This window comes from Perna viridis, chromosome 9 (genome assembly GCF_037379345.1).
Source record: "Perna viridis isolate PV_CMFRI_1.1 ecotype Kerala chromosome 9, ASM3737934v1, whole genome shotgun sequence".
NCBI classification, from domain to species: Eukaryota; Metazoa; Mollusca; class Bivalvia; order Mytilida; family Mytilidae; genus Perna; species Perna viridis.
Window position 1 is genome coordinate 12,632,780 of NC_142453.1, and position 24,421 is coordinate 12,657,200.

Below are 24,421 nucleotides of genomic sequence, written 5' to 3' on the forward strand. Positions count from 1 at the left end.
TTATGTTTGTCATTAACACTGCTCTGTATATGATATTAATTTTCCGTTTAAAAGATACAATTTCAATGGTTCGAAATTTGAATAATTCCTATATTTGCAATACTCTTTTTGTGACAAATAATTCAATGGTTAAACTGCTTCCAACAACGATTCAAAGACCTTGCCGGAAATTGTACAATATATGCTACTTCAAAGTGTAAAATAAAGAACCAACCACTTTATCATTAATTGTAAATTCTTCCGTTAATCGAATGGCTTACGTAAAAATGTCTTGACAATTTTATTGGTGGACGACCAACGTTGGTAGAGCATTGTTGAGAATGCTTTCTACTACCAATAAAAAATACACGGATTTTGACTTCGCAAAATCTGCCTTACCTGGTCGCTGTTAGATTGTTTTAATGTTGGGAGTCGTAATCATTAAGATGTAAATTCAATTGTTGTACGATAGAACATTTGCAGACCTGTTACACCAAAATGCAAGCTACAGTAAAGCACGGTTCGAGAAGACTGTTTGCAGCAGTGTTTTGGTTTACTTTATTTACATTGAATTTGAAAGGTACGTTAGGGTTTATTCCGTGTTTCAAATTAAATTTTTGGTGAATCGATCGATCTACATAAAGCAATTGGAAAAGCAAATTTTTACTTGCTTTTTTTATAATGATTATTATTCTTATAATATTCTCATTGCTAATCAATGATTAAAATGTTTTTTTTTGTTTCTTGTACTTAAAACAATCTTTCCTTATTCACGTTCGTCTGAGTTACAAGTGGAAAAATAAGGATAAAACAAATACGCTTGAAGATGTTATCCAGTAACATTTATGACATTTTGCGTTTTTTTAGGATGCCTTGGGGTATGTAATGAATCAGATATTATTACACAAAATATGGTGGTTATTAGTTCAAATACCACGGATCTCTTCTTTGAGTGTAAAAGTGGATATGTACTGACAAGTGGTGTTGATCACGTGCATTGCGCGAATGACAATTGGATAGATGCACCACCAGATTGTACACGTGAGTTTTCACTTTACTATTTTTTTATTATTCCATTTTTAATGAGAAAGCGTTATGTGTTCTTACCACAGTTTAAAGTAAATTATACCTAATACTCGGAGTATTCCTTTCCTTTATCTTGCAAAACCATATATATATACGTCTCAGAATGTGCCCGAGTGGTCTAGGGCTCTGGACTTTGTGCCGGCGGTGCTGCCATAGATGTCACAGCGGTACGAGTTCGAGTTCCGCGGAGGGAACGACCAAATATTTGACAGTGCTAACATCGTTGAGAATTTTTCAGACCTTTCTATAAGTTTACATTATCTTCCATGTATCAATGTGACTCGATGGAGTAGTGTAGCGAATAGAATCGTCACATTCTGAGACGTTTATATAAGAATATGGAAATGTTCAACATGTATTGATATGAAATGGGAATATTTGATTTATTTTCAATAGTACAAGGAAAAGAGTTCGGTGATACCCGAATTTCTTTTTTGAAATATGAAAGAATATCAGTTAATTGTTCTTTATATAAATTTATAAGAAATTTTATCGACCAGTTGATAATACATGTAGTACGCGAGATATTTAAAATTCCCTACAGAAAATATATAAAATATTGTAAAATAATTTCTAAAAAGTCGACTTATGATTTTATATTTAAATTCTGACGTATGTTCTTCCAATCTTTGGGACAAACTATGAAAATTTACCTATTTGAAATATTAGGTATGATCTACCTTACTTAAAATTTAATTCAATATGTATGTTTCAATTCACGCGCCCAATGTGTACCAGACAAATAAAATGCACAAAGGATAATTAAAATAATTGTTCCCTTTTAAACAACAGTAAAAAAGTCAAGTGCTTGCGTTTCAGACGGGTTCATAGTTCTTACTTAGTTGAAAAGTATTCAAGGGGACAAAAAAAGTATATTTCATGGTTAAAAACTAGACAGGAAAACAAACAAACACAAAAAGAAACATGAAAAACCAAAATAGCACGTTCAAAGTAACGAATGTAAATGAGCAACTTTGACTCCACTAAAAACTGGGAGCATGGACCAGGTGCGGATAGGTAAGTGTCCTCTGCTTTTTGGGAAACACCCGCCAAGTTGCTCATAAAATGTCAAGTCCAGGATGGTACGTTGAACAAATTGGTTATCATATTGCAGATGGAAACACCGTAATGATTCACGAGTTCGGGATGACGACTGTAAAACTTCTGCAGTGATGATTTCAATTTTAATATAAACTTGTTTCAGAAGCCTATGTGTAAAAAGTCTAGCAAGGTATATGAAATCTGCAATTTTACGGCAAACTCTGAAATATATATGAGTTGCGATATTCGCAGATGCTTAAGGAATGTTGCCACAGATGAAAGAAAAATTGACACCCCTTAATGAGAAGTCATCGCATTAGTTTTATTTTTTTTTCAATAGTTATCTTTACCATCAATCTCTAAGTGTGTGTAAAGATATGAAGCTGACTTTATAGTGTCTGTATTGTACCTTAAGTTCTTTGGGATGCGATGTGTAATACCGGTATCCCCGAAATTAGTATTGTTTACTATAGAGCAGAAACTGATATTCAAGGATCTGGCTAAACGATGTTTCTTCTTTATAATCAGGTCAGCATCATAAGAGGAATGGAATAAGTCAACGAGAGGCGAAGCAATATTTTTTTTCATTGATATGACTGGTGCTATTCGTTGAATAGCCAAGTGTGATGCAATATCCGTGAAAATCATTTTTGCATACAGTGATAGATTCATTTAAAAGTCATCCATTTTTTTCTTTTTTTTTTTGACAGAACTCGTAACTATTGATGATGATTAATTGTTGTTTGTAAAGCAGGTCGTATCGACCACGCTACTAGGGTTCTAGATCTTTATTCAGTAAAATAAATAACGCTGAAATTACAAAAATACAACAATAATGTAATTCCAGTATCACAAATTATATAAGTAAGTATAACAATTTGCTGTCAAACTTTCATTAATAGAATGCAGTTCACATCCTAGATATGTAATTAGAAAACAATGACAATGAAAGTACTCAAGTTCAAAATAAATCTAGCAATCATACTAGATAATAGCTATAAATAAATAGACACACTTCTTCACATATGAATGAATGACAATCATATATTTTATCAAAATACTAAGCTTAATAATTCTCATATCAATATAAAGTACACTATAAAGCATATAAACCTACCAATCTATGGGACTATGTTATAATAGTCTACAGCTACATGTATAACATACAGGGTCAGTACAGTATCAGTACAGGGTCACTACATATCTCCTGAAATTAGGGAACAAAACATAAATACCCGGATCAAAGCTATGAACTCATCATATATAAACTTATTACACAATCTATGGATCTATGAGATATATATATTTCTCAAAAATATCAATATAGCACGTCTCTATGATGAAAGTACTAATACACGTAGATACTATCATACAATAAACAAGACTAGTATAAATAATTATCATGCGATATCAATCGAGTGTTCCTTTGGATATTGTCTTCTGCTCTCAAAATATGCACTAAAGTCTATATCACAGTTGTGCGATAAACTTCTGAGAATGTGAATTTTTTCAAATGTATAGTAATAAGATCGAACTTCCATTTCCAAGTATAATTTAAAAAACCCAGAGTTTGACCACAGAACTAAATCAGGTTTGACAATCAGCATTGTGAAAGCCGAAAACTATTACATTGCAACCAGGCTCAATGAAGTATGACTGATCAAAACATACTAGAGACCATGTATAGCAGACGACTGAAAATAAAATGAATACACAATATCTGGCAAGCAATACACAATAATTGAACATTTATAAAATAGCAAAAATACACCCTATTACATTTGCTTGAATTTCACAATGTAATACAAAACTTTTAATAGTCTGTTTCTTCCATTTTTTTTTTAAATATATTTTCAAAATAATTTAACTTTTCTGCTGTAGATTCGAATATATAGCTCTGGGAAATATTTTCATGAATTTATTTCAACAGACCTGAGACATCTCCAATGTGCTTCATCCAGTTTTTTAGTTTTAAATATAAAATTAATATTGACTGTATGAATGTTTAAACAGCTATCTAAATATTTGATATAAATATATACCCCCCCCCCAAAAAAAAAAAGACACTTCGAGTAATATCTATAGATGTGAATACAACATTAGAAAACATGCTTTTGTGGTGGTCAATTGACATATTTAGATATTAAATTAGTTGATGTCACATGAGTATCTGTATATATACAGCTATATATCTGTATATTCAAATAGTTCTTCCAATGCTTAAGTACCAGTTCACATAAAATTCAGACACTGCCAATGGTAAAGTGATTCATGGTGAAGAAAAACCCACCAAACAAATGATGTTTTTACAGTCTACATATTACCATAGTTATTTCTGTATTCAGGTTTGTAGTTTTTGAGAAAAAAACATACATGTATCTCCCACTAAAATCAAATAAAGTAAAAAAAATCAAGAATGATAACTCTTGCGAAGTGCTGATTTCATTTACAACCATTTTTTTCTCAAAAGCACAACGCAAAACTGATAAACTAATACCAGTCATGTGGTTGGTAACTGATTCTGAATAAGAAATGCAAGTAATTTCGGTCGTTTTTCTACATGCATTAATCATCTCCTGTCTGATTTTTATGAAGAGAGCTACTTAAGCGTACACCAGAATAGAAATAAATAAAATTGAATTCTCATTAAGCTTAATACAAATGATATTGTATTTGCTGAAATATAATTGTCCCCGAGGGTATCATCAACCCAGTAATACAATTTTTTTAAATTAATGTTTTTAACAAGAGGAATGAAAGAAACACTGGCTCGGACATCGCTCAGTATAAAAAGGTCCAAAACTGACAACAGATCGGACACTCTGTTGTCTTGTAAGTATGTGGTGTCCCCAGATGGGAATCTTAGCACACTCACATCTGGTATGGAAAGTGCCCCGACCAATTCAACTAAAAGTACCCAATGACACGTTCAGTCTGCAGACCATCTATTCCAGTACAAAAATTCTGACTATTTTAAAATTATCAAACTATGTTCTATCACTTTAAACGATATATTTGACTACAACGATGACGAACCACATTATACCATATCAAAATGTGGTATTAAAAATTGCAAAACATGCAAAATTCTTATAACTGACCCTTACTTCTCCAGTTCCCTTACAAACAAAACCTTCCATACAAGAAGTCACGATGACTTAAGTTGCAAATCAACAAACTTAATATATGGATTAGAATGCAACTTATGTGGTTTAATATCGGATATGTCAGAGAAACGCAAGAACGATTAAATAAAAGAATGTGCGGTCATCGTTCGGGAATTAACACCACCAAATTCCCGACAGTTTATCAACACTTTAATCAACAAGATCATTCAATCCTCTCCATGAAAGTTCGTATTTTAGAAAAAAAAATACCATCCTACGAACAGTCCCGTTCTAAGTAAAAACTATCGTATGGAAAGAGAGGAGTACTGGATACGCAGACTAGGTACTGCAATACCTTACGGATGCAATGACTACATCAAAAGTATAGGAAACCTTTCAAGCCAATATAACAATAGCATAAATGTGATGAATTTATTTGACAAAAATCCAAGACGGGAAAGGAGTCATGGCCATCGCCACTATACGTCACCTAAGTTACATGATGTCTCCATAGATGGTCTCCTTCCTTTCATACAAAAACCTCTTGGACTTCATCGCATTAGAACCAAACTTTATTCTATACCTCTCACTTTACTACACTCCCTTTACAAAACAAGTCTTGACACTCCTGTTTCTGATGCCACCTCATCATTATATAGACTTGTTGATTATTTTTGATATTGGTTTCCACAGATTTTTTAAACCAGTTTGAGTGAAAAGTCAAGATGAAGAAAAACGATCATTTCTTCCACTACCTTTGTCAACAAAGGTATAGATGCAATTAATTTGGCTAAGATCCTCCATCACAAAAACTTTACCAACAAAATTCCCCCATATTTCAAAGACAAAGCAATACCAATTATTTTATATTCCTACACTTCACACATCGCATCCAAAATTTTCAATTATAAAAGGCTATTGCAGAACCTCGAGATTGAAGACTTCAAGGCTAAACCACCTGAATGTTCTTGCAAAACCTCTCCATTCAAATATGGTCCTTCTGGTCACGTCGTTACGGGAGATTTAACCATTATCGAAAACGAATCTCTGCGTAATATCCTTTTTCTAAAGGTCCCAAGTACTGTGAACCACACTCCATAAATTGGAATTATAACTTATTATGGATGCCGTCGAGGACCATGCAAGAAAATGGATAAAACGAGAACAAGAAGACATTGATTCTCTGTCAGAGTGGTTAAAGGCCACAACGAATGTTAATTTTGAAACGAATGAAAGTTTTAAGTAGGTGAATAAGTGTCAATGCTACATCAATTTTCAAACACCCCGATGTAGAAAAAACATTGTCTACTATACATGACAAATATGTTATCGTACCATCAGACAAAGCCCAAAACAACATTGTTTTTGTCTGCAAAACGTTTTACATCCAATGTTTATTATCAGAGGTAGAGATAGAAAATAATAGCAATGATAAGACCTATACTGCTACCACTCTCTCCAAAGAAGAGATTGTGGAAAACCATAAATCTGTGCTATCCTCTTTTGGTCTCTCTACCAAGGACGATGATTGTGATTTACTTTCTATGTACTGGATTTCTAAACTTCACAAGAATCCATACAAACAACGTTTCATAGCTGGATCTGCAAAATGTACCACCAAACATCTTTCAAAACTTTTAACTTCTATACTCACAACTGTCAAAGAGGGTCTGCAGTCCTACCACAACACTTGTTACTCCCGTAGTGGTATTAATTCAATGTGGATCCTGAAAAATTCGAAAGATCTTTTGGATCAATCAGTTCAAGACTATAATCTGAATATAATAGCATTAAAATCTATGATTTTTCAACACTGTATACTTCTATTTCCCATACTCAGTTAAAATCCCGACTTAAAAACATTATACATCGTTGTTTTTTTTCGAAAAAAAGATGGTACACCTAAATACAAATATATAGTCCTTGATAGAGATTCCTCATACTTTGTGAGAAATAATTCCAAATCATCTTCCAAATATACAGAGGAAGATGTTTCAAAATGCTGGAATTTTTAATCGACAACATATTTGTCCAGTGTGGTGGACGTGTTTCTCAACAAACAGTCGGCATTCCAATGGGAACAAATTGTGCTCCTTTACTGGCTGACCTATTCCTTCACTCTTATGAGGCTGACTTTATAGCTGATACGATCAGAAAGAAAGAATATTGTTTGGCTAGATCCTTCAATCTCAGTTTCCGCTATATAGATGACGTATTATCTTTAAACAATCCTAATTTCGGGGATTTGATACATCGCATCTACCCAAAAGAACACTTGAGATAAAGGATACTACAGACACGGTGAAGTCAGCCTCATATCTTGACCTACACTTAGAAATCGATGATAAAGGAAAACTATTGACCAAACTTTGCGACAAACGTGATGACTTTTCATTCATAATTGTCAACTTTCCTTTCATCTGTGGCAACATCCCTTCGGCTCCTGCATATGGAGTGTTCATATCACAACTCATACGTTATGCCAGAGCTTGCCAAAACTACGCAGACTTTTTGTATTACGCTAGAACTCTAACAAATAGGCTTCTGGAACAAGGTTATGTTGCTACAAGATTGAAGTCATCACTACAGAAGTTTTATGGTCGTCATCATGAACTCGTGGATCGTTATGGTGTATCCATCAGCACCATGAAAACTGATTTATTCAACCGGTCATAGTTTTCCTTTCCTCTTTTGTTTACCCCGCACTTGACTTTTTAAAGTTCCAAAGAAAAAAATCAGAAACTAAAAAACTCTTGCATGTTCTGCTGTTAGTCCAGGAGTTTCAATGAAAGTAAATAGTACTGGGATATTATGTTACAGCCGACAGAACACAACAGTGAATAATATGGTGACGTTTGATAAACAAATAAATATACTGTATTATTTTCAAAACATGACAATTTTTAATTGTGATCATTTCAAAGTATATCAATTTGATGATTAACACGATTTGTAAAAAAAAATTCGTCGGATCTTATGGTTCATCGAACTACGTGTCAAGTTTGTTAAATATTTTATGGCGAATCGGAGCTATTTTTCATTTCAAAATTTGAACTTGTAATTTAATTGTTTATTTTATGCAAATTGCATTTGTAGCTGTAGAATGTGCTCCTGTTCTGATAAATGACACGAACAATTTCAACAACTACACGGGAAGTAACATCTATGGCACAATGTTCTATTTTACCTGTCAGTCCGGATATTACCTCTCAAAAGGACTTCGGTCGTATGCCGAAGTTTATTGTGACTCAGCTGGTCAGTGGGTGGTTCCGGATAATCCTGATTTTGACTTTAAATGCAGAGGTAAGTTAATTCATTTGTGCAAACATTCAAAAATTATTTCGAATGGTAAAAAACTTTAAAAAAAAAAAACATACGGTACAGCACAGTATAAGATTGATGAAATAGAAAACAATAATAAACAAAACAAAGAAATCAAAAGGTAAAGGTAACTGAGTATTGCTCTTTACTAAGGTTACAGTTTTGTGTCCGTATTTAATCAGGAATGTTCATTGCAACATTGCATACTGTTTTCTTTTACATTTTGCGACTATGTGACAACTTAACTTGAAAACATTAAAATAAACTTTCGTCAATTTGTTTGAGTTAACAATTCATATTGTCTATTTCGACATGTGAAAAAAATATTTAGTCTCAATAAAGTAACCTCAACAGTGTCGTATTTCCGTAAAGGAGAGTTTGCTTGTGGCGGTCAATTCTTGGTACATGCTTGTATAATAAAGTATTCAATCAATCATTGTAAACATAAATAAAAGTTTTGATAACGTTGTTCAGATGATTAAATCAATTAAAACATAAAACGATGCCTTTTCAGCCTTTACAAATTTTACATTTTCCGAGTGCATACAAAAAGGACATAAAAATGAGCTGTGTTTTCAAATTTTACATTTAACTACACAGTCAACTGACTTACTATTAATAATTCTAGCTATATTGTTTATGGACAAAGTTTGATAAATTGATAGAACAGATAATACCATATATAAAGTTGCTAAATACAGACTATCTTTGAGTTTATCTACACTATTTCAACTAACCCTATATTTCTATCATACCCATAGACAAACTTGTGTTTACTGTAATTGAAATATCCGGAGCTAACCAATCGTCATGCATGTTTCTATTAAAATAATTTAGCTTGAATGAAAAAAGCAACATTTGAAAAACACATTGTATAGCTTCAATCAAAAACTAATGGATTAGAACGGCTAAAACTTGACACGAATTAACTATAAAGTTTTTGTAATTAAGAGATACAATGTTTTCAACAAAATTCATATGAATAACATATAACTGCGAAGTAAAACAGAATGAAAAAACCTTTTTCTGTAGGAAATTATAACAACTGGATTGGGAGGTCGTGCAACGGTCATAAATATACAAAACATATGTAATTAAGATTTATTATTAATATGAATGCTTACTGGGTATAACCAGGAAGTGTTACCAAAACTTTACTTTTTTATCATCATTCATCTTAAGAAAGATAATGAAATAAAATAAGTATTTCTGTATTTATTGTTTACAGAAAATAGATATCGGCGACAAAATACCGATGCGTCAACAATAGGATAATTAAAATGCCAAACATTCTAATAAATAAATAAATAAATAAATAGAATAAAATGTAATATATGAACAATGACATTACTACTTTATGACTAAACGGAAGATATTTTTAAATTTTGTTATAGGAATAAACAAGGAAACCATGATTCGATCGGAGATCAAAGGAATGCGTTTCAAAATAAATATCAGACAGGAAAAATAGACAAAGAGAACATAGAACGTGAAAAAAAACAAACAAAAACACGTAACAAAACAAAAATAAATGAATAACCCTGATTCCACTAAAAACTCGGAGCAAGGTGCAGGTGCACCGACAGGGTAAGCGTCCTCTGTTTTCTAGAAACACATGCCGAGTTGCTCATAAAGTGTCACGCCCGGGGCAGACGAAAGAGTAAAAGGGAAATCTATGAAACGCGTACTGTGAACAAGAAAAACAATTTGATTCGAGCATAGCAGATAATGATTTAGGTTGCTTACACTACCGGTGCACCTGTTCCACGCTCCCTGTTTTTAGTGGCATCCGAGTTGCTTCTTTACTTTTGTAAAGTAAAAGCAAAGAGAAGCAATGATTTTGATAAAACTGAAAATAAAAATATCAGAAAACTACTATTGAAACACGGAATAATTTCAAAATTTACATAATGTAAGTTTTCATTATATCCGAGAAAAACTCGTATACTAGTGTAAATTAAATATATTTGTTTTGCAGATAATTTTCAGTATATAAGTTGTACTATAAATGAGTTGACAAACAGCCATTTAACAACGGCCGCTGCGATTCCAGAGAACTGTCGCAATGAGTGTCAGTCACAATCCTACCACTATTATGCGTTATTTAATTCATCCTGTTACTGTGGGAACAACATAGATGGTCGGTCAATTATTCCAAATGAAAGATGCAATGTCTCGTGTGCAGAATCGATGGAATACGGTTTTTGCGGTGGTGACTCGGGAGAAATTAGTCTGTACAGCACATTTGGCAAGTCACTGATTTAGTAATATAATTGTACTGTATAATTTACACGCCAATCAAATTAATAGTTACATGAAGTATTGAATTAAAAAAAAAGATCGATCTAAAGACCAATGAACATATCTTAATTAAATTAAAACATAGTAGTTAGGCCGAAATTGAGGAATAATTATTAAAATTTGCATCATAATCAAATTAGAAAATACAGTGAACAACTATCCGTTTAAATGCAATGTTAATGACAGAAGAGGGGCCGATAAAGGCTCTAATTGGTCTAAAATGCAAATAATTCGTCAAGTTTTAAGATTGTTAATTGTAGTTTTGAGACTTGAATCCATAACAACTGAGAAATTATAAAGACTTCTGAAAGTTTTTGCATTTAAAAATCACATGTTTACCCAGTTTAAGATATTCTGTAATTCTGTACTTTTTGCTCAAATTCTGGTCATATATCTGTTTTATTGTGTCCACACTTAAAAACATCAACTTCATATTTTGCAAATTCGACCACTGTTTCATAGTGTTTTTTTTTCATATTTGAGATATATAAAGTTGTTTCTTGAGTTTGAACATAATTTTTTGGATGTTAAAATGTCAAAATTCACAAAACAATTTACAATAATTTTCAGCAGTTTTTATCAAAAGACTTATAATTATGACACTATTCGGACGTTATTAAAACCACAAAGCATCCATTTTCCTATATTTATATAAATCAATGTGTTTGAAACGAGTCTTATGTTATTACATTGAAGTTGATCTATAGCATAACGTCACTACAGATTTTTATACCATAAAACACATGTTCTATATTTATATCAGAAGCCAAATATGTGTCAGTGTCTTTTCTTTCGCGATACTGAATATATTTCATGTACTTTTCCAGAAGGTTTTTATGAGAACCTACACGTCAATGAAATAACTTCAGTTGACCTGGCTGGTATTAAAGATACTAAATTGAGAACTTGTAAAAATTACTGCCTTGGGAATGGTACTGTGTTTAGCGGTGTGGATTATAGTACTGGAATGTGCTATTGCTTTAACGATATTCAAACAAATGTGGTACTGGTCGGCGACTTTATGTATGATGCAGCAGGTTATCCACGCCATAACTCTACACAAACCAAATTATATGTAAGAAAATCAGGTAATATCAACCGAACAATTTACTTTATATTTTAGATTAAAGTACATGAAAGCAATTTTGAATTAAATTTAATCTTTTTGAATAAGTTAACATTTAAATACAAAATCCAATAGACAATTGTTCACTTATATACAAGTCTTCTATGGTGACCATAAAACTATTGCTTATGTTGTTTCGATGCATTCTCAGTAAAAATCAAACAGTGAGAGGGTTTTAACCTAGCGTCACAAACATTAGTTTTCCAATAATATGTCATTAATGTTGTATAGATGCTTTTTGGACAACAAATACTGACAAATATCCTTTGTACATGTATAGCATAGAGTTTCCGATGAAGAGCTTTGTTTTTGTAGCGTACATTGATCTTCGTCATATTTTGATTTTGATTTTTTTTTCATTTTCAACAATAAAATATGCAATGTTTTTGTATAGATCTTTAAAGCTCTAAAAGGAATAATAAACCGACACCTATTCATTCAATAAAGCATGATTTAGGTAGTGAAAATAAAAACAAATCATAAACATTACTTTTGCGAGTTAAAATATCATCCGTACAATAAAAGAGAAATTAAGGGAAACCAAGATTCAAATGGTATAAAATAAGAACATAATCTGAGGGTGACGACCAAAAAAGAAACAACAACACTCACAACAAAGAACATCTAATACTAAAAAAAAAAACAAAAAAAACATGAATATAGAAACAATAGTAAATTAGCAACCTGGCTTCCACTGAAAACTCTGAAGTGGACCACCTGTATAGGTATGGTAAGTGTCCTTTGCTGAGATACTTTAAAATTAAAGTCCGGGTATGCATTTTTTCTCAATCCAAGAACTTAACTTGTAAGTATCGGTAAATAGGAAAATTCAGATATAACAAATCCAAGTCTGAACATTAGAACAATAAACAATGAATATCTATATAAAAAATGTAGCGTACCGGATATAATATAAATATATAATAATAAAATATATAAACTGGAAAAAATCAAGAAGAGATGAACCGGAAAATGAATTAACCGATAAGTCCCGACTTGATACAGGTATTTCAAAGAGAAAAGATGAGTTAACTTGCTACTGCTGTATCCTTCATTGAATCAAATTGATATAGTTCCTTTTTGCCATAAATTTTGTTTTCTTTTTCTTTTTTTTTTCTTTTTTTTTTCTTTTTTTTTGTGGGAAAGATTTTAAAATCAGACAGTACGATAGCTGTGAAGAATTATACAACGATGGAATTCTGGCGCATGGCATGTACAAGCTGAGAGAGTCTGATGTACCTACCTATTGTTATTTTAAAGGTAGATTTATTGAGAAGCATATTATAGCTGTATTTAATTTTAATAAATGTTTGCTTTATTTTTCTTGTTGAGGATGAAATTTGTATTGATTTTGTTGTAAAATTTGTATTTTGCTAATCGGTTATTTATCATGTTACAATCGCAAATACCTTATGTTTGTATCTTGCTTAGAATACATTTCTCGTTCTTCCTTTATATTTATAATTAACTTTCGTTTAAAAACACGTTATAGTTTCAACTTTTAACCCTTTGAAATAAAAAGGCAATTCAATCTAGATGTCAATTTAACATTAAAAATACTTGTTTTCAAATTTCTTTTTTTTTCATTAATAGTTGAAAAGAGACTTATGAATGTAACATAATCACTGGTGTAAATCTGGAAATTTGTACACATATTCCATTAACTTAAATAATATGATACAGACATGAACATAATTTTTCAGAAACGTTCACAATCATGTGCTTTAAAATCTTCCTTGATACAAGAAATTTATAAATGTGCACAAGTACCTTATACGAGTGTTTAATATACATGGTTTATACACGCGCTTTATACAATTGTTCATTAATGTTATAATTGTGTTTTTGAGTGCGCTAACAATGTATATACACGTGCTTTATCTTGATCTTTTCTCATGAATTTTATACATTTGATTATGCAAATGCTTTAAACATATGCACTATACGTTTCAAATTCCAGAAGATATCGTTCTTTATGGAATCATCATACTTAGGAAGTCAAAAAAGGATTGGATTTTGAAATTCGAATTCTACTCAAATTTCAAACGCAATCCCTTAGGAATTTCCTAAATATGATGATTTATGAAATATTTCATTTTAAATATATATATAAATAAGGGTCTGAAAATTCCCAACGATATAAGTACTGTCTAATTTGCAAAGCAAATTTTTGATCGTTCACTCCGCGAGATTCGAACTCGTACCGCTACGACATCTCTAGAAACACCGCCTGCACTACGTCTAGCGCCCTAGACATCTCGGCCAGCTAGGCTATATAAAATATAGCTTTCGCTGGCTGTGTCATTCCTCCTCGTAGGATTAATCTAGAGCTGTAACTAAGTACACGACTTAGTGCAGGCGGTGTTGCCATAGATGTCACAGCGCTCGGAGTTCGAGTCCCGCGGAGAGAACGACAAAAATTTGCATTGCAAATTGGACAGTTCTAACATCGTTGGGAATTTTTCAGACCTTTCTATAAGTTTACCTTATCTTCCCTGTATCAATTTGATCCGATGATCACATTCTGAGACGTTGTGTAATATTGATTTGTTGTGACATGCATCATTAATTTGATCCTCTATCCTACATAATAACACCTAGATGAACTGTCCCGTACCACCATACATCGTGTATTCAGTTACAGCTGTAGATTAATCCTACGAGGAGAGGTGACCCGGCCATATAAAAAATATAGCTTTCGATTGCCGGGTCATTCCTCCTCGTAGGATTAATCTACGGCTGTAATTGAGTACACGATGTATGGTAGTAGGGGACAGTTCATTTAGATGTTATTATGTAGGATAGAGGATCAAATTAATGATGCATGTCACAACAAATCAAAATTATACAACGTCTCAGAATGTGACGACTCTATTCACTACACTGCTATATCGGATCAAATTGATACAGGAAAGATATGTAAACGTATAGAAAGGTCGGAAAAATTGGCAACGATGTGAGAACTGTCAAATTTGCGTTGCAAATATTTGGCCGTTCCCTCCGCGGGACTCGAACTCGTACCGCTGTGACATCTATGGCAACACCGGCTGCACAAAGTCCAGCGCCCTAGACCACTCGGCCAGCTAGGCTAACATCGTTGGAAATTTTTCAGACCCTTCTATAGATATGTTTTTGAAATAATTTATATTTTTCCATTGAAACTCATATTTTTCAGATGGAACTGTGTGTGAAAACGGATGGATTGGATACAACGATTCCTGCTACATGTTAAGCACTGGCGTTAAATCATTTGAAGATTCCTTGCAGTTTTGTGAAAACCAGAATGCCACCCTAGTGTCTGTTCTTGACCATAACGAATTAGACTTTTTAACTGATTACATAAGCTGTAAGTTGTATATTTTATGTAATTTAATTAATAGCTTCTATGAGTTAGCATTAAAAAGATAATATTACATCAAAATAATACATCCATAAACATATTGTTTTGTAAAAAAAACAAAGCTAGGCATGGTTAATCAGATATATTAACACTTATAAAAACTTCCCAAGCAGGTATCATATTGCATACTTTAAATTCATAATATGATACTCTGTGAATGCAAAATCAAAAAGGTAACGTGTGAACTTTAAATTGCAGCTTACACTACTGAATGTATTTGCCATAAATTTATTCATACTAGAATTACAAATATACAAAATACAAATATTTTGATGATATTTTGGCCGGCCATAATACTAACTTTGAAAACAATGTTCAAGTTTTCTATCCAAAATAGCTCAGGTTGACCAAGTTGAACAATAATACTTCTCGTACACCTTTTCTTCTATTAAAGAAAATGACAATCTTCACACTAAAAAGTATAACAAATGAGACGATTTTGATTTTCCTACTATTAATTTCCCATTTCTTGATGGTGATATTTCCGATGCATCCTCCTATGGTCTTTACATTTCACAACTGGCCCGTTTTGCTCATTTTTGTAATAAAATGTCAGATTTTAATTGACGCTATCAGTTACATTCAGAAAAAAATTTGCACTAGGAGTATCGATATCACAAATATCTAAAATCACTTACTAAATTTTTTCGTCGTTAAAAAACTTTGTTACATGAATATAATAGCGTTTGCGGGTTCTTTATTAAAATGGTATTACTTAACTGGATGTTTTTTTAAGGAAATCTGATAGATTTATGGATAAACGACACGACTTTCAAATAACTGTCTGTTCTTTGAACCTAGTTTTCACAAAAAGAGATAATCGACCACGAATTGCATCCCTAAGTTAAAACTAAGACTTTTTTTAGTATTGCACTAAAACGAATCTTGCCTACCAAATGCTTGATGTTACTACTCATTATCCAGTCCGCTGGAATTGCAGCAACCGACTATTTCTAATGCTGGGAGTCTTTTTTGGGGGATATTGTCGTCATTCTTTAGTATGTTTTGAGCTATCTTTCAGTAACTGCAAGCTATTTTAAGTGAATATCTATGTTTCTATATGTTGTATGTTGAAAGAGTAACCAATAAGACCAAAATTCTGCGGAAATCAAAAGAATATAATCCAGGGACAAAGTCCAGCATGGAAAACAGATACACACCGAAGAACATAAAATAACCAAAATAATGCATACAATGCAACAAAAGTAAATGAACAACTCAGACTCCCCTAAAAACTGGTGCATGGACAAATTACAACGGTAGGAAATGCGTAACGATCCATGAGTTCATGAAGACGACCATAAAACTTCTGTACTGATGACTTCAATCTTGTAGCAGTATATTCCTGTTTCAGAAGCCTAAGTCTATCGCGGTATGATAAGCTCTAGCATTATGTATGAGTTGTGGTATGAAAACTCCATAGGCAGGTGCTGAAGGGATGTTGACACAGATGAAAGTAAAGTTGACAATACTGAATGAAAAGTCATCGCGTTTGTCGTATAGTTTGGTCAATAGTCTTCCTTTATCATCGATCTCTATGTGTAGGTCAATATATGAGGCTTCACATTGTCTGTTGTATCCTTTGTCTCAAGTTCTTTGTGGCATGTAGAGATATTCCATTAAGAGAATTGGATGTATTTTTGAGTGAAGTTTATGGGTTGTTTGCTTGTTGTTTCAGTATATTTTGTATCTTATTGTAAAGGGGGATAATTCAGGCTTTATTGAACAAGTTGAATCTACTGCATATTTCATGCACCTGTCCACAGTCAGAAGATGGTGGTTACTTATATGTCTCTGTGTCGTTTAATTCCTTTTTTGTTTGACTTTGAAGAATTCTCATCGTTCTTTGTGTGTGCCACGGATTTTATTACTTTTGTTCTCGGGTTTTTTTTACCTTTCTTAAAGGGTACACTTTTCTACACTTGTTGAAGAGCTTTTGTTAATCTATGAAAATATTTAATAATTTGTATTTAGGTAATACGTTGGTGCATTTGTTACATTTGTCATAGCCGTTCTTTTTTTTTATCTCACTTCTGACTGCCACTTAACCATATTAATCTAATATTAATCTCTACATAATACCCATCTAGCAGTTTCTACAGCATGAAACGTATATTGAATGATTGGAATCTTCAATTTTGTACAATTAAGACAAGGTAACATACAAAATTATCTGAGTCAGCTTTGAAATCCATCCGTTTATTCTCGTAGTTCTTATCTTATCTTATCTTATTTTTGGTCGTTCCCTCCGCGGGACTCGAACCGCTGTGACATCTATGGCAACACCGCCTGCACAAAGTCCAACGCCCTAGACCACTCGGCCAGCTAGGCTATATAAAAATATAGCTTTCGCTGGCCGGGTCATTCCTCCTCGTAGGATTAATCTAGGGCTGTAACTGAGTACACGATGTATGGTAGTACGGGACTGTTCATTTAGATGTTATTATGTAGGATAGAGGATCAAATTAATGATGCATGTTACAACAAATCAATATTATACAAATATCTTAGAATGTGACGACTCTATTTAGTTATAGTTAATCATTCAACCATAAACTGTCAAAAAAGACTCCCTAATTGTTTTCATAGTATTCGTTTATCATTTTGTCAACTTATAAATTAGTACAATATTGATACTTATTATATCCAAGTGTACACAGATGGCCGCGAGAGTGTATTTTTCCTTGGCCTATTCAGCAACAACGCTGATGGTACCTACATGTGGGCGGATGGTAATCTTGTACAGTTCACTAAATTTGAAGAAACTCAACCACAAGTTTCCCGACATGATCTACATTGTGTTGTTCTTAAGTATGTGCGAGGTCGTGACGTGGAAAAGTTTTGGTTTTCTGCGAATTGTAACAACCACACCAAGACGATCTGCAAAAAATCTGGTATAAATTTAAGTTGCTATGACTAGTATATAATGTTTGATGATCAGTTCTTTATCAAATCTTATCACGCTAAATCTTGAGAACTATTTACAACAAAGACAGTTCTATATATGGTATGTACATAAATCACAAACTACAGATGAAGTATTCATATACACGTCGCTAATATCTGCAATATTGATAATTTGATTATTGGCGAAAAAATCAAACCAGATGACATATTTACAGATTGGGAAAAATGTATTGTACGGGATTTAAATGTGCTTATTCACTTAGTTTGAGAAATCAATTGATTACAGTTAGTACAGATCCAAAAATAAAAGTGAATTTGGGTTTTTGACATGCATTAACCATCTCCTTTTAAAAAAACGCACACACAAAGGAGATAATTAATGCATGTCAAAAACCCAAGTTCACTTTTATTTTTAATTCAGGTCCAATAAAAAAACAACATATTGAGTCCTACTTTGTCATCCGATTGTTGCATGTTTTAGATAGAATTAGTGACGTTAGATAATTTTAGATCACAAAAGTGAAGATAAAAATAATAGTCCATATGATATTTATATTTATAAATGTTTTATATTGCTGAATATTGCTAAATGCACAACCCATGTTTGAAATAAAAAACATTTTCTTCCATCACCGTCTCTATCCTTTCTCCTTTCACAAAGAAGCAAATTATACTGGGAATCAATTTTGAATTTTTTTCGACAGAAAATTACCAATGTGTTTCCGCCGATATGATTTCCGGACAAAAGTTCACATCATCACAAATGACGCTGACATTATGTATACAATACTGTAAAGGACAGAACACAACTTTAGCTTTAACACAGGATAACCAATGCTGGTGCGTGGATAATACAAACGAGCTTTCTACTGCTACGTATAAAACTCATGCTTTTTGTAACACATTGTGTTCTGGGAATAGTGGACAACGATGTGGAGGCCTGGGCCACTACACTGTAAATTATGGTATATAAATTTCGGTTATAAAATGTGTGTTTATGTATATATAAAGTAACCTGTAAAAATCTTACAAGATCATACCTTAAGGCATACAAAATTGATCCGCATCAAGTATTTTTATATTAATTCTTTACCGGAGTAATGACAGCCTTTTAATTAAATTATAGATTACGTGTAACAATTCCATACTACATTGGCAATTGTAGTTTAAAGATGTTTTAGTAAAAACAAAATTATGTTGAAATATGCCTTAACTTTGAATTATTTCTACTAAATTGTATTTTTCCTGTATAATTTTATTTGATATCCGCAAAAAATGGATTAAATACATGAAATGGGTGTCGATACATTTATTGTCTTGCAAGACAAAAAGTCGACCTAGATAAATTCGTATGCATACAACTTCTGGTGACCTTCATCCGCGCATGTGCTCTAAGGGTCGATTCTTTAAAAAAAAGAATCTGATTGCAAAGGGAAAGTGGTTAAACAACGGCAAGTAAGACGGACGGACTCAAGCCGTAAAAGAAAAAAGTTCGACTATAAAGCAAGGATCCTCTTTTAATGTACGTATTGTGATATAATGTGGCACAAATATGGTCAGTAATTGTCATTATTTATTTGAAAACTAACCAAGAAATAGATTAAATGTAATTCTAACAAGACACATGCTTACCTGTGAATACGTTATTGTTTTTTTTTTTTTTTTTTTTTTTTGTTTTGTTTTGTTTTACCAAGGTAAACTTATTAATTCAGGTGATTGCCCTGTCGGCAATCTGCGGAAGTAATGGCGAAACATAATTACATCAGGGCTATCAATCTTGTTTGATTTTACAATATTTTGTAGGTATTATCGGCATTTATTGCTTCAATAGCATTGCTACAAACATATATCATTGAACGTGCAAATTTCAGTAGGATCAGAACTGAACAAATTTGGCAGCTAGTGCAACTTTAAACAATATTGGTCTGGACAAATATACCTGTTTGTACAATGATTTGTGTCATGACAAGTTGTGTTTATAAATCACTCATAAATGCACTCATGTAGATTCTTTAAAATTTTCGAAGTTACGACAAATGTTGTATGATTTTTGGTTGTCTGGTCAATTAATATCAAAAATATTGATTTTATTTGTTTATTTTGTTCGCAATGACGACTGTAAAGTGTCGCGTAATGTTTTCATTAACCCCTGTCAGGAAAAGAAAAAAAACATGAAATAGTATATCATTTAATTTCAGTACCAAGTTACAAGGCTGCAACATCTTGCTATGAATTGGAGCTCTATGGAATTGGTGGGGGAACATTTTATACAGAAACAACGTCGGCATTCAATTTATGTCAGGCCTTAGGTAAAAAGCGTTGAACAAAAACAAGAATAATTGCACCCTTAATTGAAGTAAAATTTTAGCATTGTAATAGGGATATACATGGTACTTGTGGTACAATCAAGTGTCACTGGTCATACCTTTCTTGCGGATGTTGTTCAAGAAATAAGAAAGAGTGAATAACCAATTAATTATTACAAATTTAAAATCCTCTTAGTTCAATTCAATTATTCATTTCAGAGTGCCAAACATCGTGGCTTACATTAAGCAATGCATCTAGTTGTTACAAGTTTGTAACATCCAAAGTGCGATTACATGAAGCCAGAAATTTCTGTGGCGCAAATGATGGCTACCTTATTAGTTTAGAGAAAGGTTTCGAAAAGGAATTTATAATGTCGGTAATAAATGAACTGGAACAATATAGCACGTTAAACTCGTGGACAACGGGACTTTATGGACACAGATATACCAGTAACTACAAATGGACAAGTGGCCAGAGCAGTTTGAATATTCGTTCGAACTATTCCCTTCCGGAAAAAGCTGAAAAGTACTACGCTTTAGATAAAAATGGGAAATTTATTGGTTATAGTGTCCCAGAAGAGTCGTCGTTCATCTGCGAAAAAAGTGATAGTGAGTCATGTGACTTTCAGACCTGTTTTTCATATAATAGATTAGCTTGGTCGATATTTTCGCCGAAAATGTTTTTTTGTTATATACTACTTTAAACTTTCCAAAACCAATGATAACATTTACATTCTTGTTTTCCATATATATTCTATTTTGTATATTTGGTAAAATTTCATTTCAAATGTTGTCTTCGTTTTCTTGTTTCATGTTTCGATATCAATCAATGTGTCAATTTATCTGTTTGCTTGTGTATCTTCCATGTTGTGAACATTGATAAACAAGTTCTTTACCAATGATAACATTGATGCTGATAATAACATCGATATAATTACTGATGATAAAAACAAAGTTAACACATCACAATAAATAATGAAAAGTAAACTCTTTTACTGCAATTATCTTTTGACATAAAATTTGTTACAAGACACTTATTAATTTTTAGATTATCTTGGATGTTTTGAAGCTAATACTAGCCTCATATCTGAAGAACTAGACATAAACGATATTCCAAAAGTTCAAATGTGCATTGAATGGTGTAGAAACAAGGCAACTGGTTTCGCTTTGATAGGGGAAAATCACAAGTGTGCATGTAGTGACACTTTACATACAAAAGTAAATTCTAGTCTCTGCTCAAGGTACTGCCATGAAATACAGCCATGTGGAGGAAGTTCTGAATACGTATCAGTATATGATATAGGTAATCATATTTTATTTTCAAACTATGCATTAGGGATTATCAGAAATGGTGTGAATTTCATATTATCTTTACTCTGATACATTTTAAGTGACCTGAAAATATTTACACACGAAATCCATCTAATCTAATTGGTTTAACGTTTTTCATGATGACATATATTTTTTATTTTTTTTTAATAGATAACTTTTCGTTTAGTCAATGTTTACGATAATATGTTAACATACGAAAAGAAATGTTTAAAAAAGCAGTAACTCTTTGTTACACTTGTGTAAGTTACAAATGAAAACGATACTTGGATGTTTTATCATTTTTTGTTTTGTTTGTTTATTTTTAGAAAAATTTCCAATGTATAGCTCATGTGCCGAATTGTTTGAAACCGGAATAAGCCTGTCCGGATACTACAGACTTAATGGGCTAAACCAGTTCTGTAGATTTTATGGTATACAAATAGCAATATTTTAGACCCTAATTTCTGCACCTGTTCTTATCATCATCTTGAATTATATACGTTTCTGTTGAGTGTAATTAACGACATGGATACATAGTTCTGACTACCATAAGTTAATCATTTCAGAAGAGAAGGAACAAAACCTAAAATTTGTCTATTCACAAATAACACAATAACACATTTTTATTTTATTTTTTTGTTTTGTTTTGTTTTCTGTTTTTGTTTTTTTTTCTTCTTGTTGATTAATTAAAAATGTCAAGAAATGTCAATATAGATATTTTATAAATACAATGAACTAACCTCCTATCATTTTAGCAACAAAACAAATATTAGATTACATATCGAATTGTTTTTTGTATTGTTTGTATTATATAATTTTATGAGTGAGGTTTAACTTAATTTGTATATAGTCATGCTGTTTAATATTGATTCCAAGTTCGTATCATAATACTTCTATGTAGATAATGTTACGCTGTGTAAAAATGGTTGGGTAGGCTTTGATGGGCGATGCTATGTAGTTACCTTGGCAACGACACGGCCAACTCGGTATACAGTTCAAAGTACTTGTAAATCTATTGGTGGAATTGCAGCAACAATCTACGATGCAAATCATCATTATGTAATGTACAAATATTTAGCAGGTAAGAAGTTTGTTTTGTAAAAGTAGAGTTAATTTTGTTTAAGTGATGAATTTTCGGGGAACAGAAAAAAAAACAAACAAACAAACGAAAACCGCTTAAACTTAGATGAACAACTTTCTCTATACTCGACATCACTTACACTGAAATAAAATACAAGTTAACACAGATTTGTGACCTCCTATTAGTGTTTTGATTGGATTGCCGGAATAAAAAATTCATATTAACAAAACTTTTTTTTCTGTAAATGTCAAACACTAGCTTAATTCCTTGTATTATTCATGACGCTACAATAATGTATTCAGCTGCTTTTTCTATATAATATACTTTCGAATCTAAAACTGTCTATGCATTTGATTCTAATGCAAGCGCTGATATGAGGTTTCTCCTTTCTACATATTATCGTTGCTTCCAATTATTTGTTTATTTTTTATTTATTTTTTTTAAATGCGGAATAATACATAACACATTTATTAACAGAATTCGAATAAGAAAAAAAAATATTTGTTGTCAATATAGTATCGCTTGGAACAGTAGCATTACTGTTGAAGATTCATGCAAGAAATTTTAGAATTCAGTCTAGTTTAACACATTAATCTTACGACTCATAGAATTGATGTATTTTATCAATAAACATATTACGGTTGTCCAAAAAGACAACACTGATTCGAGAAACTATCTGTTGAGACAATCGATGGCAATCGTTTTGTGCAGTTCACGCATGAATTTTCAATTATTTTCAGCTAACTTTCAAGCAACTCCAACAGATAATCCCTCAACAACTCTTGGACTCCAAAACAACTTTGAATCGGCAATCTACACATGGGCCTCAGGAGAGATAACTTTTCATTTACCAATAAATGGCGATAGTAATTTTTTTGTCGCACTAGACATGAGCTATTCCAAACGCACGACGTTTAGTAATACAAAAGAGCCAAATAGTAACTTGATTTTATGCGAGGAAATTACAGGTTAATAATCACGTGTTTTCTTTAATTTCTAATCCTTATTTTCAACATGTTCAATGTGTTCTTTGTTTTTCACTCACTTATTTTTTTTCATTTATTTTCTTGGGTGGAGGGGTTGGAGGGTACAAGAAAACCCCACTTTTGCGACATCTGAGATAAAGCATCGATTTAATGTATAGGTCAACGTTTTTTTTTTAAACACTTATTTGTTTATATCTAAAACTATCATTTAACGGTTTAAAACAAAACACTGGTTATCGTTATGTTTCATTTTCATTGTTATTCTTTTTAGGTTTTTTTCTAAAGATTAGATCGATTTTCGACTTAAATGAATATTTTCTCTTAATTATTTTTGGGGCTTTTACAACTTACTTTATGGGTTTTGCTCATCATTGAAGACCGCGTGGTGACCTGTAGAAGTTTAATTGTTCGTTGCTTGGCTTTTGGTGGTTGCATTTTACTGCCTCATTGGCATAACACTTCTCCTTTT

At 32.2% G+C, this 24,421-nt stretch overlaps 2 protein-coding genes across 2 annotated transcripts in view; both read left to right on the plus strand.

Moving 5' to 3' along the window:
• Positions 1 to 387: 387 nt before the first annotated feature.
• On the plus strand, positions 388 to 10,799 carry LOC148606822 (P-selectin-like). The gene is made up of 4 exons (XM_088546218.1): positions 388 to 559; positions 847 to 1,020; positions 8,310 to 8,516; positions 10,513 to 10,799. Exons 1-4 carry the CDS (start codon positions 478 to 480, stop codon positions 10,797 to 10,799), a joined length of 750 nt encoding a protein of 249 aa, XP_088402344.1. The 5' UTR covers positions 388 to 477.
• Positions 10,800 to 11,676: 877 nt separating this feature from the next.
• Positions 11,677 to 24,421, plus strand: part of LOC148606823 (uncharacterized) — a 39,219-nt gene continuing 26,474 nt past the window's right edge. The window contains exons 1-11 of the mRNA XM_088546132.1: positions 11,677 to 11,923; positions 13,108 to 13,221; positions 15,137 to 15,307; positions 18,013 to 18,255; positions 18,973 to 19,233; positions 20,467 to 20,577; positions 20,794 to 21,183; positions 21,623 to 21,877; positions 22,212 to 22,316; positions 22,787 to 22,966; positions 23,707 to 23,934. Coding sequence (XP_088402258.1) covers positions 11,803 to 11,923; positions 13,108 to 13,221; positions 15,137 to 15,307; positions 18,013 to 18,255; positions 18,973 to 19,233; positions 20,467 to 20,577; positions 20,794 to 21,183; positions 21,623 to 21,877; positions 22,212 to 22,316; positions 22,787 to 22,966; positions 23,707 to 23,934 — 2,179 coding nt within the window. The 5' untranslated portion in view covers positions 11,677 to 11,802. The remainder of the gene's footprint in view (positions 11,924 to 13,107; positions 13,222 to 15,136; positions 15,308 to 18,012; positions 18,256 to 18,972; positions 19,234 to 20,466; positions 20,578 to 20,793; positions 21,184 to 21,622; positions 21,878 to 22,211; positions 22,317 to 22,786; positions 22,967 to 23,706; positions 23,935 to 24,421) is intronic.